This window comes from Anomalospiza imberbis, chromosome 13, assembly GCF_031753505.1.
Source record: "Anomalospiza imberbis isolate Cuckoo-Finch-1a 21T00152 chromosome 13, ASM3175350v1, whole genome shotgun sequence".
In the NCBI taxonomy this organism is placed as follows: Eukaryota; Metazoa; Chordata; class Aves; order Passeriformes; family Viduidae; genus Anomalospiza; species Anomalospiza imberbis.
In genome coordinates, this window is record NC_089693.1 from 11,864,567 (window position 1) to 11,883,688 (window position 19,122).

The following is a 19,122-nucleotide window of genomic DNA, read 5'->3' on the forward strand; positions in this document are numbered from 1 at the left end:
TTCCCAAAGAATCAAAAAGAAAAACAAAAATGTCGTCCTTATTCTTCTTCCTTAACTAACAAAGTTTTGGAAGAATGGTTTATGAGGTCTTTTACCTTAAAGTGAGTGGATAACTTTATGTGTGAAGAACTGACGAAGCAAGATCAGAGGTAAAGAAGCATTTAGAAAGGTAAATTTCAAACAGAATCCCAGAAGATGTAAGGTCTTAGACTCAGTTGATTAGAGGAACTCCAGGAAAGCCCTGTACTCTTTATTTACAGATTCTTCATTCATAATTGAGGTTATCCCTTCTCTGTTTTGTTGTTTTTTATTTTTTTTTAATCTTATGATATCTCCAAGATTGAAACAGTTAAAAAATGTTATCTGATGCAGAGGTTGGAATTTGCCTGCCAGTGAATGGAGGTACTGACTTAGAGCACTGCCTGCACAGCACAAAGTTCTCTAAGTGTTAAGTCATTCCTTGGGTCATTTTCTTCCTCACAGCTGGAGACTAAAAAGGAGGAGATTTGAGCAATGTTTCTCAGCCAAATGAAGTAAACTCTGGAATCCCTGCAAAACATAAATTGTCAACTGAGCATTATTGATAATCAGTATTAAGTGAATGTGATAGCACTGAGGTGTAACAGCCTAACTCCTTGCAAACTGATGAAACATAAGCCAGTGAATGTTTTCTAGCATCCACAAAATACATCATCACTGCCTGCTCTTACACATCCTGATGTGAATCACTGAATTGCACTACCAGTCACTAATGGTAAAAACTGCATTCAAAATGTAATCAATGTAAGCTTCCTCTGACAAATAGTCCCTTAGGAACTCCACAGAAAAAAAATTAGGAAAAAAGAATTAATGTTATTTTAAATCAGTGCATTTGTTCTCATTAAAACCCTCTTGTTTGCGTATTATTATTTGCTATTGTTGCCAAAGATCCAAATTTCTTTATGCCTCTATAGATCTCAGTTGCATTCTGCAACAGCTTGACTTCCTTTCTTATGTGACCATCACATGGGAAAAGCAAACTGTTTCCCAAATTTGGATTTATGACATAAATCAGGAGGATAGCAACTAACCATAGACCTCTACAGACAGGGAAGTGGCAGTGACCTAGGATCTGCACTTGAAAAAACAAAAAAGGACAAACTGTCTTTCTCCAATGACTACTTTAAAAAAAAATTTCCTTCTCCTGCCAATATGATGACTAGAATAAGAAAAATTGCAATTTTCATTGGAAGTTAGTTTCTTACTTCATCCTCTCATGGGTCTGGTACTAAAGGGCAGATGTCATCAACTAGTGACCATGATTATGAACAGTGTGTGGTGATATTTGTTAACCTCTCAGTTTTGCAAATTTTATAGCTTGAACAAAGTATCAGTGACATAACTTAGGAAAACAAAAACCCAACAATGGGTATGCCCTGATTGTATTTCAGAGTATGCACATTCTTGGAGTTCTTCTGTACTTACCCTGCTGCTGTGCATCCCTGGGGGTACACATGGAGATAACTGGAGCAGCCTGACGAGTAGCTGAGAACAGAGCAAGCCTCTGACAGATAGACCAGAAATCACAGCTATGGTTCCTCAAACTAATTTCACTTTCCATCCTGCCCAAGCCCACTAAACTTGTTACTTGAATGCTTCAAATACTGGTTCCACTGCTGGTACGTGGAGTGAACATCTATCTGTACATCACACCTTTCAGAACCAGACAGTGAAACACAGCCAGCCTGATGAATCACCCTGCATTCCTAAAGGGCTGTGATTTACTCAAAATAAAATCAAACCAAGTGATGTTAAGTTTCAACCTGCATCACAGATCAGTACTTATTTTGCAGGGAACACTTGGAGCACATTAGGACTTGACATGTGCTGCTATGTGTTTAGCCATATTAGTAAATCATAGTGCTTGCTTTCTTCCTGGCAAGAAAAGTATTTTCAACAACTGCACATCTCTGTTTCAAAACAGACAAAAATCAGTTTCTGTGTTGTTTCTATCTCTGCTGCATCCTTCAGACATCCTTCACTTCTAAATTATGACTGAAAATGTAATAAGTACAATATATATGGTATTCACCTTTTGAGCTTTTCTAATAGACTATTGTTTCTGATACTGTATTTATTAAACACTTTACTACAAGCTACGTTACTGTGTGGCTTTTGGCTGGGGTAGAGTTTATTTCTCCACAGTAGCCAATTCAGGGCAATGTTTTGGATCTGTGCTGGAAACACAAATGTGTTGATAAAACATAGATGTTTTCACTTCTGCTGAGCAGAGCTTGCACAGAACCAAGGCCTTCCTGCTCCTCACCCCACCCCTAAGGAGGCTGGGGGTGCACAGGAAGCTGGGAGCGGACCCAGGCAGGACAGCTGATCCCAACTTCCTTAACCCAAACCCTATCCCAAACCCTATCCCTATCCCCCAAGCCTAAACACTAACCCAAACCCTAACCCTAACGCTAGCCAGGGGATGTCCCAGACCATGTGGTGCCATGCTCGGTGTGTAAAGCTGGGGAAGGAGGAGGAAGGGGAAGGGGCGTTCAGAGTGGTGATGTTTGTTTTCCCAAATAACTGTGACCTACGCTGGAGCCCTGCTTTCTTGGAGATGGCTGAACATCTCCCTGCCCATTGGAAGTGCTGAATGAATTCCTTTCCTTTGCTTTCATGCCCAGCTTTTGCATTACCTATTAAACTGGCTTTATCTCAAGTTGGGAGTTTTCTGCCTTTCACCCTTGTGGTGCTCTGCCTCGTCCGTCTCTGGGGGAAGAGAGCGGTTGTGAGGGGCTGAGCTGCCAGCTGAGGTTAAAGCACAAGAAGCACTACAAGGCTGCTGTTGTGTATCAAAGAGAATGCATCTTTTCTATCCACTGCCCAGCTTTTTGAGGCTATGGCAGTTTTCTGTCTGGGAAAACAGGTGCAAATGCTGTGTGTCCTGCAGGTCCTGCAGCCCGCAGGCACAGCCCTGCTCTTGGAAAGGCTCAATTGAATTGTGGCTTCCCAGAGGTCGGGCAGACCAGTCTGGGAGGCAGGAGGAGCAGTGTTCTGTGTCAGGGAGCCGTTCTGACCTGCTCAGCAAAGAACCCCCAGCCTGGCTGTGCCGGAGCACTGCGGGGTATCACTACAGCAGGTCTTCAGCAGAAAAGGATTACATTTTTCTGTGGAATAAAAAAATATAGCTGGGCTTGAAGCTACGGTGGCCTTTGGAAAAGTAGTTCATTCTGGCTTTGTAATGTTCTACTGAAATTAAATGACAACAAGAGAAGTTATAATCGTATAAGGAACAGATACAATCCAGATTTAAGATACAAGACCTAAAAGTAATCTACCAATCTCTTCAAGAAAAATCAGAACTTCCTTTTCTCAACTCTAAGCTTTTTCTGTTCTTGTTAATTTTTGTGCCACTGCAGACCTTCTCTTTAGGACAAGCTAGAGTTGATTTGAATGAGCCTGCTGGCTCTGAGCTCCTGCCAGCTCTAGGGAAATCCCTCACCTAGGATTAGGGTTATGCCTAGGGTTAGAGTTACACCTAGGGTTAGGGTTCTAAAAACCAGAAAGCCTAGAGCTCCAAGCACGCTGCAGCTCCAAAAGGCATGCCAAGGGGAACACAGAACTGCCAAAACATGGCTCCCTCCACAGCTTTCTCCTTTGAACCAGCCAAAGCCCAAGGCTGCTTTTACTGCTCTGCCTAGGGTTTGGGTTACACCAAGGGTTCGGGTTCTGAAAAGCACAAAGCCCAGTTTTGCAGCATGTCTGCAACGAGCTCTGTGAGCAACCTGCACTCCCAGAGCCCGGAGCCTGCCTTCTTAAACTGCTGACCAGTGAGGTGACAGAAGGGTCTGTATGCAACTCTAAAGGCTGTTTGTTGTGATGAAGAGGGTCCAGGGACAGAGACACAGTGGGGCTGAGGACACAGGGTTTTATATGGGGGTAAAAGGGGCAGAGCATTTCAGTATGCCAGGACCAATAGGGGACAAGAGAGGGGAGAACTTTCTGGAGGGACTACATACAAGGAAAAAAGGGCACTTGAAGTCAGTGAAGCCAACAAAACCTGCTGCATCACCACGAGCCAGCAAATGCTCATGAGTGAGACCACTGCATTTACAACAGTCTCTCTTTAACCATGGTCACATTTCCCCTGAGATACTGGAGTTCCAATGATAGGACCCTGGGTCTCCACAACGGCTTTGTGGTTTTTGGAACCCTAACCCTAGGTGAAGGAAGGTGCGTGGCGGTGAGCCTGGCGCCAAGAATAAAGTTGAGGATGAAGCCATGATGTGGCAGTTCTGTGTTCCACTTGACATGCCTTTTGCAGCTGCAGCGTGCTTGGAGCTCTGGGCTTTGTGGTTTTCAAAACCCTAACCCTAGATGTAGCCCTAACCCTAGGTGTAGCCCTAACCCTAGGTGTAACCCTAACCCTAGGTGAGGGAGTAAAAGGTGCATGGGAGTGAGGCGGGTGCCAAGCAGAAAGCTGTGGTGGGAGCCATTTTTTGGCAGTTCTGTGTTCCCCTTGGCATGCCTTTTGTAGCTGCCGTGTCCCTGGAGCTCTGGGCTTTGTATTTTTCAGAACCCTAACCCTAGGCAGAGCAGTAAAAGCAGCAAATTCCTGTTAAGGTTTGAATTTTTACTTCTGGTTTTAGTAAATTAATGAAACTCTTCATATTATTTCACTCTTATCATACTGCAGAATGGTTTTGCTTCAAGGGAGTGATACTGATGAGCTAAAAGATAGGAAAATGCATCTGCTGCAGTGGGGATCCAGCAAACCTTTAATGACAAGAGTTTTGTGAATTTTATGGAATACTTGGGGGAAAAAATATACAGTATTTAACAAGACGTTGCTAATACCCTAACTTCAGGGCAACGGTGACTGCAGGGTGCACTCTGCCTCCCTGAGCTGCACATGGGGTCCACTTGCAGACCTGAATACTGGCACGTCTTCTCAGAACAGGGAAGGCTTGCCAATGTGCCTCTTACTCATCTTAACAGACTGCACAACTAGGGCAGATATTCTTGCAGGTCTCACTTAGGAGGGTGAGTTATATGGACAGGGTAAAGACATTAGTTACCCTGAAATTAGAATCTAATAGCTCATGAAACTAGACAAACCATTCTTCCCAAAAAACAGGCTAGAACCAAGCTGACTTCATTATGAACACACACATCAGTATTTTTTGTATTTTATTAAATTAAAACCACACAAAATTTAACTGCACACAAGAACACACATCTGATATTCCAATGTCATATCTCACAAAAAAACCTCTTTTGTAACCCATCCCTTTTATGAGTAGAAATCCAATATGCAAACAGTTCTTTAACCAAAAAGGCTTTAACTCATCAACACAAGCTGAATTCCTCTTTCTAGGAATACATCATAACCACACACAGACACACACAAGGTTCACAGACAAGTTCTGCAGCCCTGAAGTAGACAAAACTTTCACAGCAAACTTGCCTATGTTTGCAGAGTAAGTAAATTCCTATTACTTCCATCATTTGTCATTTACAAGCAAACTTATTTAATATTTTTAAATACTTAAAACAAATTTCACTTTAACAAGTATTTACAAAATCTTTACTAAAGATCAACATCCTGCATAAAGGTGACCTCAGGGATATATAGTTGCTACCATGCTACAGTTTGCACAGAAGGGGTAAAAAGGCCATTGCTAGTTTTGGAAGGCTTAAACCTTTTATTGATATAGCATAAGGACATTAATCTATGGAAGGCAGAAGAGGTCATAATTTCAGTGCAATTACCCATTCATGACTTCTTTTAAGTACAACAAGAGGATGAGTCCAAAAGACTTGGGTTTTGAATTATTGAATGCTTAGTTCTGTAAGAACTGATTTCATGGAAAGTTTTCAGGCCATCACATCTGTCTTCTACTGGTGATACGAAGAAGTTGCATAGGGACCTTCCTCATTCTCCTCATCTCTAGAAAGAAAATGATCATCAGGTCAGGAGCATACCATTCTCAACAGTAAAACTGTCATGAAAATGCAGGTGACCAGTTTCCCTAGTGGGTCAAAATAGGCCATGCCAGCCTCACCTAACAGGAACATTTGCAGTATAACACTGTAATTACACATCTCTGGAGTTCCTGAGATGTCGAGAACATAATGCTGAAAGCTAGTAAAGCTGTTTAAGTTCAACAATATGAGAATGTATTTTAAAAAGTATTCCTGATCAAATCAATAAGAAAAACTTAAAGGATAACAAGGTGGAGGGCATGCTGGAGTTCCTGCACTGTTGCTTTTCATTTCTTCTTTTAAAAAAATAAAGCTTAGTTAGAGGTTTGTTTCAACATTTTGAATGGCAGGAGGGACAGAGAGATCAAATGAAGCAAGAACAGGAGCAGTCCATCATAGCTGTGGGTAGATCCGTGTCCTGAAGCTGCAAGGCTGTTCCTGATGTATATTCCCTTACATTGATCCCCATTGAGACTGATCACTTGGATTTTCTTAGGAAATAGCAATTGATCCTAAGTGCTACTGTTGATGCAATAACTGGATAAAGCAAAGTAATGTTGCTTTTAAAATATCCTCATGAAAATCAGTCTGCCTGCTGTTCACTTGACAATATTGCCTTTTAAAAAAAGGACTTATGTAAACCTATTGCAGTGCAGCATCAAGGATGTCAAGTTCCCCAAAGGTCATTGCTTTGTACTACTGTAGCTTCGAAGTTTTGTTCCTGAGAGTCCAACCTTAAAGCTGCTGCCAAGTTCAGTGTTTTAGTAAGAACAGAAGGGCTTTACAGCTGCTACACTGTGAAAGGATTGCTTTTAATACTGTGTGTACCTTCATACAAAAGTACAGTTATCTAAAGAGTCTAATAATGGTATAAGGTAAAAAGTAAATATTTCAATATCAAAACCATGAAGACTTCCCTAATAAACATGATTATTTATCTACAATTTAAATTTCATATAACCCCCCAAACAGAACCCTACAAACTAATCAAACAGCAGAGTAACTTGTCTTCCCAGCAAAATTATCATCTTAAGCCAAAGGCACAATATGTCCTTTGCCTTGAAACAATCTTGCCAAAACCAGAAACCTCAAAAAAACAAGTCTGGGATGAAACTGGTTGTTATTGCAGGGATGTGTGCTTACAGTAGTACTGAGAACAGATTTTTAGCCTTCCTTACAAATCTACATCTATTTATATTAGTGATGCTACCAAGCCAGTACCAAGGATGCAGATATCTGTATACATTTAGATATTATCCTTTGTTATATCCAGTTCTTCATCCAAAACTGCCAAGGAATACTACAATTTTAATAATGTATCCTTTTCAGAAGCTTTCCATGATATATGGCATGACAGTAAAGTAAGAAAGCAAATAACTCATGTTTAGTCAAAAAAGCACTACGCCACTTTTCCTTATAAATTTTCTCAAGACATTTTAAAGCTTTTTTCAGAATTGAAACCTATCAACACACCAAGCTTGTAAGACTGGACTGCAGGAGTGTAAAATTCAACCATAACAACTTGGCCAAAACTAAATATTTCAAAAAGTACATTCTCAAGCTCCAACATATGTCCTTCTGGAGCAATGGGTGTCCAGCCACATGTGCAGAACTTAGTTGCAAATAGCAATCTCCTGCTAGCTTGTGTGAGGATGAAGGAGAACTTTTTTATTTTCAGAGCTTAGACTCTAGTATGGGAGAAACTTACTTTCTATGCTCTACACTGGAAATTACTTTGTTAATTTCTACTACAAAACTACTTAGTTTTGTTATGTTTCCTGTTTTAGGAGAATAAAATGTGGCAGAACTACAGCAAAAAGAATTTCCTTCTAATAAAAGGCTGCTAGAATCAGATTTTCAGACATTCTTCTTGAAAGCCTTACAGGAATACCATCCATCCTAACCTTGCAACAGCCAAACACTGGACTGAAATGAGTTAATTATGGGTGACTATAGACAACAGAAGAGCTGAAATATTTGTATCAGCAGCTCTTTAGACATCCAAGCACCAAAACCACTGTCTAGGCTGTTAGTCCCCACCTCCCTTGTGCAAGGTGCACTCAGATACAGGTGGCAGTTGTCAGCAGAGAGCAGAAGGCCAGCACTGGGGTTATGGAAGCTTTGAGGCGCTTCTCTACAGGGCAGGGACTTAAGAACTATAAAGCAGCTTGTTATGCTGGAACTGAAGCAAAGCAGTGACCGGTGTAATGTGCAAAGTACATTTCTGACCAAAGCTTGGAACTGCTCAGCAAGAACAGCTTCTGCTTTTCTGTTCCAGGCTGCAGTGCCAGGCTCTGCAACACTACCCCAAACCAGGGTAACAACCAGGAAATAATACTCATATGGATCTTAGAACCATACACAGCAAGGACAAGTCTGTTCTGATGGCTTCAAAAGAAGGTGAGCTTTACATGAAATAAAATTATATAGTAGGATCTCCCATCTGTGACCCACAAGCACCACCATGGCAGTGTGTGTATGTTTAACGACCAAACAATTTACTTCACTTTTAAGATGCTTAGAATAGCAAAGTGCTAAGTCATAGCAACATTCTCCTTCAGGGGATGGAAAAGGAACAGCACAGCATTACAACACTCTGTAGTGCTGTCTCTTCCCGTTTGCTGTCACCGCTTTGCCCAGTGGGTTACAGGAAGTGAAAGAAGTCTCCTGCAAGCTACAGTGTGCATCAGGCCACAGATAGAGCAAGGACACCTGACTGTGAGTAAGTACACTCAAATGCTTGGATGCGTCTAGAAGCACAATTAAGTAATTGTGCAGCAATCTGAGTTGTTAGTTTTGGGATGTCTGAAAGGATTCTCCACAGTCTCCTTTGTTGAGGCATCTCTAGCCAACGAGGGTGAAAAATTATTGGGCAAATTATCTCAGTCTTGAGTTTTGAAGGCTTCAAGACCATATTCTTTCCTAGGTTCTGGTCAAGGCAAGTGAGCAGATGACTACAAGGTTCTGTTCCTATGCTGACACCAGTTATATTGGCTTGAATCACCATCACTTATTAGAGAGGCTCTGTTCAGTTACAAGGTTTTCAAAATTAAGACACTCCAAGGGAAATGCAGAAAGATGTGACCTGTTCCAGAAGCACAGTATATGGTTTAAGTCTATCTTAAGGACTCTATATACAGCTTGCATTAGATAGCTGCTGTTCAACTTTCTCATATTCAACTATCTGATACAAAAAGCATCGCTAAAGTCATTTTCAGTTTTGGTGTAACAGCATTCTGGGACAGGTGAAGCACCACTGTATTTTCTCAAACTATCACAATTGCTTTATAATGAGTATTCTTTCCCAAAATACAAATACATTAATTAATAACATATGCTACAGATAGCTGTATTAATCCTTTTGCATTTCTTCTGGCCCAGTATAAAAACATTGCTCAAAACAAAAAGGCTTTTTTGCCTTGAGCTGCATCTTGGGTGAATATGCATGATTAATGACTCATTAGCTCATGATTTCTTGCACAATGAAACTCTAGTAAAATTAGTACTACATGTAGATCTAGCCATGTGCTTATATACACTCTAATAGTGAAAGGCAGCTGGCACAAACTGAGTGGATCACATTCTATAACCTTTTATGCTCATCTGCTTGCACAGCTATTATAGTTCAGTATCTAGTCTAAATCTGCAACTATGTGCTCCCCAATATTTCTACCTAAACTTTATTCCTTTAAGAGCACTTAAGGGAGTGACTCCAAGAATTCTAATTAAACAATATAATTCACTCCAAACTGCCTTTGTAGCACAGGGCAGTTTCTGACCATGAAACTTCCATGTGTGGTTTAATCCAAATCAGTGTACGTGTGCACATGCATTCTTGGCAACTTAATGGAGGCTAAAGTAATGAGCAATTTAGTAGATGTGGTTCTCACCATCTGTGAAATCAGGCTCATGGTATAGTGAGAAGTTATGGCTCTTTAAGTTCATGAGCTGATAGTCTGCTTCTGCTTGCAGTTTTGTGAGCTCCAATGGCCCTTTTGGTGGTAGTGGATGAGCTCCAGGTGCCCCTTTGGTACTCTCAAGCAGGCACAGAAGTATTCGGCAGTGTTGGCACATCAGGTTCTAAATAGGCCTTGACAAGGCAACCTGAATACAGGCCAGAGCAGCTGGAAACAGCACTCTAATTTTATAAATGCTTTTCACTCTAAGAATAGAAAACCTGCATATTCATGAAGCTGGTTTATTAACATGGCTGTCCAATTTCCAAAGGCTTCCTGCTTCAAGCAAGGGACACGAAAGGACTGGGCAGGAAGGAGAACAGGTGCCTTCTGGGGAGCTGCTGGAGCAGAGAAAGGAATGTTGCCACCTTCCAGTCTGGACCCAGATATACCATTGATGGTACACAGCTGAAAAGTATCTCCGAGCTTTTTGGCAACGGTCTCTCTCTACTCCTGTTCTCTGCAGAGTAAACATTGACTTTGGTCCTTTGCCCCTTCCTGCCAGACTATGAAGGGATCTGTCCTTTCCAACTGTGTTGGAGAGGACAAGGCAAAGATGGCTTTTGTGAGCCATAAATGAAAGCCAGGGCAGTGATGTAGAAGGGAATATTATGAAGACTATCAGATGCACAGGAAGCTATTTCTCATCAGAAGCTTTGGGCAACATCCTGCTCAGCAGACTGCCTGCAGCTCTGTATTTCATGCTTCCTGTAACATCCTGACCAATAAAAATCTGTTACATGCATTTAACAGAACTATCTGCTAAATCTGAACAGGAGGTGGGAAAATAACTCATCCTCCTGTATACATTATTTCTTGGGAGGTGACTTGGTACCAGGTCCACATTTCTGAAGCAATAACTGAAGCAGTATAAGAAATGGGTATTAGTGGCAGCAGTGTACTATTTGTGCAGTGTCACTTCCACTGTATTGGCTCTGCTCATGGTGCAGCAATGTCTAAGTGAATTTTCTTCTTCAAATTAACATGTTATTTTGTTGAAGGGATGTTAAAATAATTGCCTTCCTCTGGAATGGACTGTGGTTTCCTGTTATGTAGTTTAACTGCTGGGTCAACACCAACTCTGATCTGTGGTAGGTACATACATCTAATGATCTCAAAGTCAGCAGCAGCAGCATATTTTGATAGGTGCTCTATGTTGCTTCAAATGTAACACTGGAAGTGGATGAGTTTGCACAGAGAAGGTTCTGAGTTCCAACAGCTATTTTTCCTTTCATGCAACCAATTCAAAAGAAAGTAACTGACAAGTGTGATAAGATGTGAAAGCATTCCAACCTTCCCTGAGACTCTAAACCAGTGTCCTGGCAATGGAGAGTTGTAGGTGGGGATATTTCTCCAAAGGAGGCTTGTCCAATAGCTAAATACAATATACTGTTCTCCTTCAAACTTTTGTCTGCTGAACGAAGTTTTAACGTTACTGAAATAATTTCTTAGTTTAAAGAAATTATATGATTCTATGCTCAATAAATTTGGTCCTGAAAGGTTACCCTCTGCTTGCCCTCAAAATCAGAGAATAGAAGTGAACCAAGAAGGTGGATGAAGTCTTACATTGAATAAATTTGTAAAAGCAGAGCATGTATCTGCAGGTGTAACTTCTCTCCCACTCTCTGGTAAGAGAAGCAGTACCAGTCCCCTGCAGTCATACCTTTTATTGTGAGAAGGACCACCTCAGCATCCCCCACTGAGGGGATTTCTGCAGGGAATAACAGGCAGGCAGCCAGCCCAAGAGACTGATTGTGAACAAGCTGAGGAAGTTTGTCCCATGGACATGGAAAACAAACACTACTGAAATCCACTCTTGTTCTGAGTCTTTCTGTGTTCTCCATAGGATATCTACATATGTGAGGGGATATGTGCTGCTGTTGTGGCACAGAGGTCAGAAAGTACTGTTTTTTTCTATGAGCAAATATGTGGGAGCTCCTGGCTGTGGAAATGCTGAAGAAAATATTAAGTCTGCATAGGTGGATCCACAAAGTGGGGTGAACTGCATAGGGAAAGGAGATAGGAAAGCTTAACTGAAACTACGTCCTGGAGAATATTTACACAATGAGGCAATTTGGGACAGAAGAAAAATAGAATCATGCCTTGCTGTACACAATCAGCTTCTTCATAGGCCTTTGCTTAGCACTCTACCAAAAACTATGTTTTTGCTTAAATAGTTGCCTACTTACACAGCAAGACATCTTGGAGAATCCTGGCCTTCTGGCTTTTATGAAATATTATTTGTATTCTCCAAATAATCTGTTGTGAGGCAGCCTTTCTAACTGCCATGGCAAGGCACCTGCAAATGCTGTGCTTTGAATGTACCTGGTGCATAAGAATAGCAGGCACTTGCTGTTGACAAATAAAAGCCACGGATGCTGAGACCCTACAAAGAGGGGTCAGCTTAGACTGCAATGCCTTCAGGGTGAGATTACGATGTTTAACACCAAAAGTGGCATTTACCTGACATTGTCATCTTTTAGTTTTCTGGCTGCTTGTTTGGATAACTTAATCTGCAAGTCCAATCTCTGTAGGAAATCTTTGGCAGATAATTCTTCTGGTGCAGTGGGCTGATTGTCAGGCTCTGGAGGACTAGGAGAAGAACTACTTTCGTCCTGAACTGTCACTAGTCCTTCTTCACAGGAAGGGGAGCTGTCAACAGTTTCGTTCTCAGGAGACTCCAGTGAATTGAGTCCATTGAACAGTAATGGTTTCTCTGATATAACCGGAATATTCAGGGTTTTCCTCAGAAATATACAGTCATTAGTGAAAAGTTTATTTGCCCTCTTTATTTGTTCCATCTGAAAAAGATAGAAAAAATATAAGCTATTAGGTTTTGGCAAAGTATAAAGCATTAACTTTCAGAAGTAGTATATAACCTTTAGTTAAACTAAATCAATAGTTTCTTTGCAGCAGCAATTATTTCAGGAAAGAATTTGTTTGCATTCAAAGTGATTTCAGACTGCATGCTCTGTTTCAGCCTTGCTAACACCCTAGCTTTATGTGCACTTGACTCTACAATACTGCTTTCTTCAGAGTCGTACACTACTTAAAGATGCTGTCCTTGAACAGTCTTGCAGTCTCTATGCAGGCTCACAGGAACAGCCTGCCAAAGAACAAAACTTCTATCACAAATGTACTTTTGATTCGGATTTATATTAGAATAAGGCTCAGAACTGCTAGCAGCTCCTGTTGGTGAACTCTCTGGTAAGAATTATGCAGAATCCAAACAAGCGGGATAAAGCTACCATAAGGGTTTAACCTGTTGATGCAGATGACTAAAATGGTGAAATGCTTAGATTTAATAATCCCATTTAAAAACTGAATGGCTAATATCCAGTGTCACAAGCAAGAGAAGATCACTACTCTTCCAGCTCCTAAAGCTTGGAAACCATTTTTAGTAAGGCTCAAAGAGTATAAGGGTGCAAGTTCTCTCCCAAGCTGAGCACCATCTGAAGAGTATAAAGGAAGCTTTACCTGACTCAGTAAGACTTTGGCCTTATTGAGACTTCTAATGGCTCTAGTGTAAATGTCAATTGTTAAAATCTCTATAAGTTTTCTGTCATTATGGGTATAAAAAAAGTTCAAAATACTAGCTGGAGCTTTCCTGGAAAAATACAATACAGAAGCTGAAAACTGAGAGCCTACTTCAGGGGAGTTGGAAGGTGATGCTTCAATAGCTGATAAATAATGCACTGCACAGCTATTCTTTCTCCTATTTCACTGTAACTCTACCTCTGGTTATTTCTTCCTAAAATACCAGCTCAGAGCACTTGGAAGTCTGTACCTCTGCACTGAGCAATAATGAAAAGGAAAGTACTTGGTTCTAAAAACATCCCTCAGCCCTGAGCAGGTTACTTCATATGTGCAATACAACTCCTACAACTCAGTGTGACTCTGTACATTCAGAGGTGTATGGAGAGCAGGATTTAACAAGAGTTTTCTTTTTTTAGTGCTAGAATGACTGAAGTAATGCCCATTAGCTACAATTCTATCATAGTGAAAGAGTAAAAGATTTAGCACATGCTTAATGTTTTAACTGAAGCTGTAAAGTGATGCTGAACTAATTAATCAAAACTACTTATACTGACAATGAAATATAGTCCTCATCCTTCTCCCCTCAAAAGGGATACAGCTCTTGCACTGAACCATAAATTGGCTGAACCATAAACATGAATTCCCAGTGTTAATTTACTCAAAAGGAAAATACAACAAATGCAAGTTCTAAAGATTAATAGACAGTATCCAGGGGAGGGTGTGAAGGGCAGAGGATGAGGCCAAACAAAGCACACTGATCGCTCTCCCCCAGCACGGTATTTTTATCTATCTTGAACTATCTATGCCAAGTCATGCAAAGGTAGCCACTGGACAGGATGTCTCTGGCTACAAATTAACCCCCAGTGAGGAAAACCACAGGGGAAACTCCTAAAACCAGTAATACTGGAGGCAATGGCAGCCAAAGATAATTGTGATGGTTCCATTACAACTCTCACTTCCAGCCAAGAATACATGATGCAGGAAGCAAACAGAAGGACTCTTTAGAGGAAATCTGTCTTTGTCATTGTGTGAACACACAACAGCCTGCATTTTGCGAAAAGCAAATGTGTTTGCCTTCGTTCCTACCCTGGGCTGAAACCCATGAAAACATAAACACAATGGCTGATTTTGCTGAACTTGTCACTGCTCTGAGGGGCATTTCATGTCAGTTTAACCTCTCTCAACTGCAGTCTATAATGATGCACCTCTGGCTTCTTAAGCAGAATACTTATTAAAGAAAATTACCAATTAGATGTTGGGGAAAAGCCCCAACATAGGTATTTTACATCATTAGCACTGCAAAAACTTATCAAACTCATATTATAAACAAAATTTACAGTTCACAACTTAGAGGTGTTTGTACAGGTTTGATTCACAACTTCACTTTAGCTGAAAGGGAGTTGTAAATTGCTTAGAAATGCCTTTTTTCTAGAAAACTGATATTTTAGTGATCAGTTTATATTTCTCACTTATTGCAGTGACCAAACACACTTCTGAAGAAAAATATGGTTAAAACATTTAGGCCAGAGACTTTGTCCATTATGGAAAGTCCTGCAAAAAACAAGCAAAAAATTTAACATCAACAAGCTGCTTTGCCCTTTTAGTGACCAGAAGTTTCCTTTAATGTGGACCAGTGCCATTAACACTGCTGCCAACAAGAATCAGTCAAAAGTGGTGTACTCTTTCAAAAGAGAAGAGAAATAGACTTTCAACCCTTTTCACAACAAAAGCTGAATGCCGTTGAAGGTGATAGAAGGCTTTAGTAGATCTTGCAGACCAAGAGAAGGAAAAGAAGCCACTCCAGTCAGAACCTAATAGTTTGGGACTACACTGTAGCTCTTCTAGAAAGAGCCCAAGGTGATGTTTGCAGCTGATGTCAAAGTGGCACTGACTGTACCAGTGCCACGCTCATCAGCTGCTCAGCCCCGAGCAGTTTTCTGTGTTGGGACTTCTGAAGCTGCATGCTGGAATATGGGCCCCACATAAGTGGGAACGAGACAGGGTATGGGCCCCACATAAGTGGGAATGAGACAGCGTAGGTGATTTCTGCTCCATCTGGAATGGTAGTAGAAGGGACTGCTGGTAGATTTTATTGGACTCAGCATGTCCTAGGCTGGCGTAAGCCTTTCAACATTTTTCTAAGAAATGAACTTTCTTTCTCCCTAGAAAGTGAGCAGAAAAGCAGCAACACTTTCAAATCAGTGGTAAATGTGCCTCACCTCTGGACTGGTAGGCAGATCACAATGGAAGAATGTTTAGCCCTGAAGCTACTGGAAGAAATTCCTTCTCTTGTCACAGCCTATGTGTCAAGCTCAAAATAATGTTTTTTTTAAGGGTAAGTTTAATGACACTGATTTTTTTTAACCTGTAGTGAGCGTGGTGGTGAACAGCTGTGTGAGGACAGGTTTATTGGGTGGGAGCAGATGCGTGTCCTTTCCCCAGGCCCCCTGCCCACCCCGGGAACCCAGCGCTGTCAGTTCAGACCGTGTCAGCCCCGGGCACCAGCGCTGCGTGCTGACCCCTCCGGGCAGGCCATAACTTCTGATGTCAGCATTTCAAATACTGAAACTAAAACTAGCACCGCTTCCTGCCCACTGTGTGTAGGAAATGCCCTATGGGACAACTTCTTGCTGTCACCTCGCGGCTCTGGGCCCAACTGTCCCCGCTGTGGGGGCTACAGCCGCCAGGCTATGGAGGAGATGCCTGCCCACATCCCTGGAGGTGTTCAAGGCCAGGCTGGATGGAGCTCTGAGCAACCGGGTCTAGAGGAAGGTGTCCCTGCCCGCGGCAGGGGGTTTGGAACTGGATGATCTTTAAGGTCTCTTCCAACCCAGGCCACTCTCCGGCTCTAAGCGCCGCTCCCGGCCCCGCCGGCGGTGCTCCCTTACCGTGACGCCGTACTTGAGGGCGATGCCCTGCAGCGTGTCCCCGGCGCTCAGCCGGTGCTCCACGTAGCGCTCGGCCAGCGGCGCGGCCACGCTCGCCGTGCTGCCGTACGAGCGGGCCTTGGTGCGGGCGAGCCGCTGCGACAGCTCGGCCTCCGACTCGGGCCCGCCCGCCGGCTCCTGGCGCAGCGCCTCGGCCATGCTCCCGCCCGCTCAGCGCCCGCGGCCCCGCGCCGCCGCCCCGGGCATCGGCATCGCCCCGGCCCCGGCCCCGGCCCCGCGCCGCCCCCGGCGCGCCGGACACGGGCCCGGCCCCGGCGGAAGCCCCGGCTGGGCCCCGCAGCCCCGCCCGGCGCGGAGAGGCCGCATGCGCGGGGAGCGCCCGCCCCGCGCCGGCCGGGCCGCGCCGCAGCGGCTCTGCGGGGCCGGGGCAGGGCAAGAGCCGGGCCGGGGCCGGGCCGCGCCGCAGCGGCTCTGCGGGGCCGGGGCAGGGCAAGAGCCGGGCCGGGGCCGGGCCGCGCCGCAGCGGCTCTGCGGGGCCGGGGCAGGGCAAGAGCCGGGCCGGGGCCGGGGCCGGGGCCGGGCCCGAGCCGGGCCGTGCGCAGCCCTCAGCGGTCCGCGCGGAACGCACGATTGCCCTGTAAGCACTGCCGAGAGAGCCGGCTCTGAGTGCCCCTGGCTGGTCGGACTCCGGCGCGTTTGCCAGCGGGAGGCTCAGCGGTGCGGTCCGTCGGAGAGAGTGTAAAAAGGAGTGACTTCGGGCATAAGTGCACAAATATGAAAAGCTAATTATGCCATTTATTGAAACAGTAAGACGTGGGAAAATTCATTCGAGGAAAATAACTTGTGACTTAGAATCATAGAATCCCTAATTTGGTTTGGGTTAGAAGGGACCTTAAAGATCATCTAGTTCCAGCCTCTTACTTTACACTATACCATGTTGATCAAAGCCCCTTCCAACCTGGCCTTAAATATCTCCAGGGATGGAGCATCCACAACTTACCTGGGAATCTGTTCCAGTGCCTTACTAACATCACAGTAAAATTTTTTTTGCTAATATCTAACCTAAACCTACCTTATTACAATTTGAATCCATTCCCCATTGTCCTGTCATTAGAGGCTCTTGGCAGATAGTCTTGCCCCATCTGATTTCTCTAAGTTCCCTTCAGGTATTGGAGTACCATGTTATACTAAAATTAATTGTAATGACAGTGTTCTTAAGTGAGTACTTGTCACCAAGAAACCTGGCAGTGGGCTTGGAAAGCTGATCCATTATTGCTGAACTGGAGCTTTCTAACAAAACCTGTATGTCACAACTAGATGGTGCACACGTGTGCATCCTGTACAGACATAACACGTACCAAAATACCAAGAAGTCCCCTCAAAGGTCACTTCCAACCTTAACCAGGCTGGGATTCTGGGAAGTGTGTGTGTGTAACACCAGCATGCTGTAGATTTTTTTTCTGTGAGGTCCAAGAAAGATCTCTATCAGATCTCCTCAGTCCAGTATGTATTCACACAAATATTAAAAAAAAATAAAAATAAAAAAAAGCATACTGATACAATACCTAGTTGTAGTTTTCAGATTTTGTTCTGTGGTGGTCATGGAGTCTCTTTAAGGAATACAGTGTAAAAATCAAGACAGATCTCACAAACATTGTTAATCTGGCCACGAGTTTCCAGATGCGAGTTAGGAAAATACAAAAGTTGCCCTGCATGACACACAAGTTGCTGATAAGGATTGACACATCAGCACCTCACCATCACATGAGAAGCCAGTGTGACAATCCTGAACAGAGGGACTGTATGCAATGCATAGACAGACCAGAGCAGTACAAGAGACTATAAACTGATGGCAAGAAAAGGTTCCATTTAATTTTTCTGCAGTCTACAAGATATTTGGGAAGTTGGAGGCTCTCCTAGGGATGTCCAGTTGAGTTTATACCAGCTATAGAAGGTGAGCACCAGATTGTGACATCTCAGTGCTTTCAAGTCCTTGTAAAACAACTTGATCTGCTGAACTGCATCAGCACTTCACCCATGACCCACCTAGCAAAGAGCTGAACTGCAGGTCAGCATTTATTAAAAATGTCTACTGTGTGTGCAGTGTGGAACCATAGATCAGCTTCAGCCTCTTCAGGCTGATTAATGGGAGTTACAAACATCTGGAAGCCTGCCTAGAGCTGGAATTACTCAGACTAGTTACTTCAGCTAAAATGGCTCTTAGTAAAGAGGAGCTGCAATTTGAGGAAATGGAAATGTTGTTTAACATTAGTGATACAATGAGCTGAACATGCAATATCAATTAGTTTGGAAATGTGCTTGACAGGTACACTAATATTAGACAGTATTATTCCCTCTAATGTTATCTTAAACTCTGTTTGTATGAAAGTGTGTGCAATACACTTTAAATCAGCTGTCTCAATTCTGACAACAGCAGAAGCATCCCTTGCAGTAGTATAAAGATACCACAGGTATTTTAATATTGAAAGCTTTATTTTAGTAATAAACCTTTTCAAGGGTAGATGAGGGTTTTGTTTTTTTGGTTTTTTTTTTTTGGACTTGCTGGATTGTCCTTTCTTTGTGTCAGCAATTTGTGTAAATGTTTGTTTCTTATCTCAAAATCCATATTATAGCCGGAGGAACTTTTGCATGTGGGATGTTGCCAAGATACTTGATCTGATTAGCTGACTGCTTCTTTTTCTACATGAAGTGAATACCCTCTAAACCAAAAATTGAGTTAGAAATTTGAGCAAGATCTTTATTTAGGCAACCTA

The 19,122-nt window shown here is 42.8% G+C and overlaps 1 protein-coding gene across 1 annotated transcript; it reads right to left on the reverse strand.

Moving 5' to 3' along the window:
* Positions 1-5,159: 5,159 nt before the first annotated feature.
* LYSMD2 (LysM domain containing 2) lies at positions 5,160-16,712 on the reverse strand. Its single transcript, XM_068203944.1, has 3 exons — positions 16,349-16,712; positions 12,387-12,724; positions 5,160-5,932 (listed from the first exon to the last, which is right to left on the reverse strand). Exons 1-3 carry the CDS (start codon positions 16,544-16,546, stop codon positions 5,881-5,883), a joined length of 588 nt encoding a protein of 195 aa, XP_068060045.1. The 5' UTR covers positions 16,547-16,712; the 3' UTR covers positions 5,160-5,880.
* Positions 16,713-19,122: the final 2,410 nt, after the last annotated feature.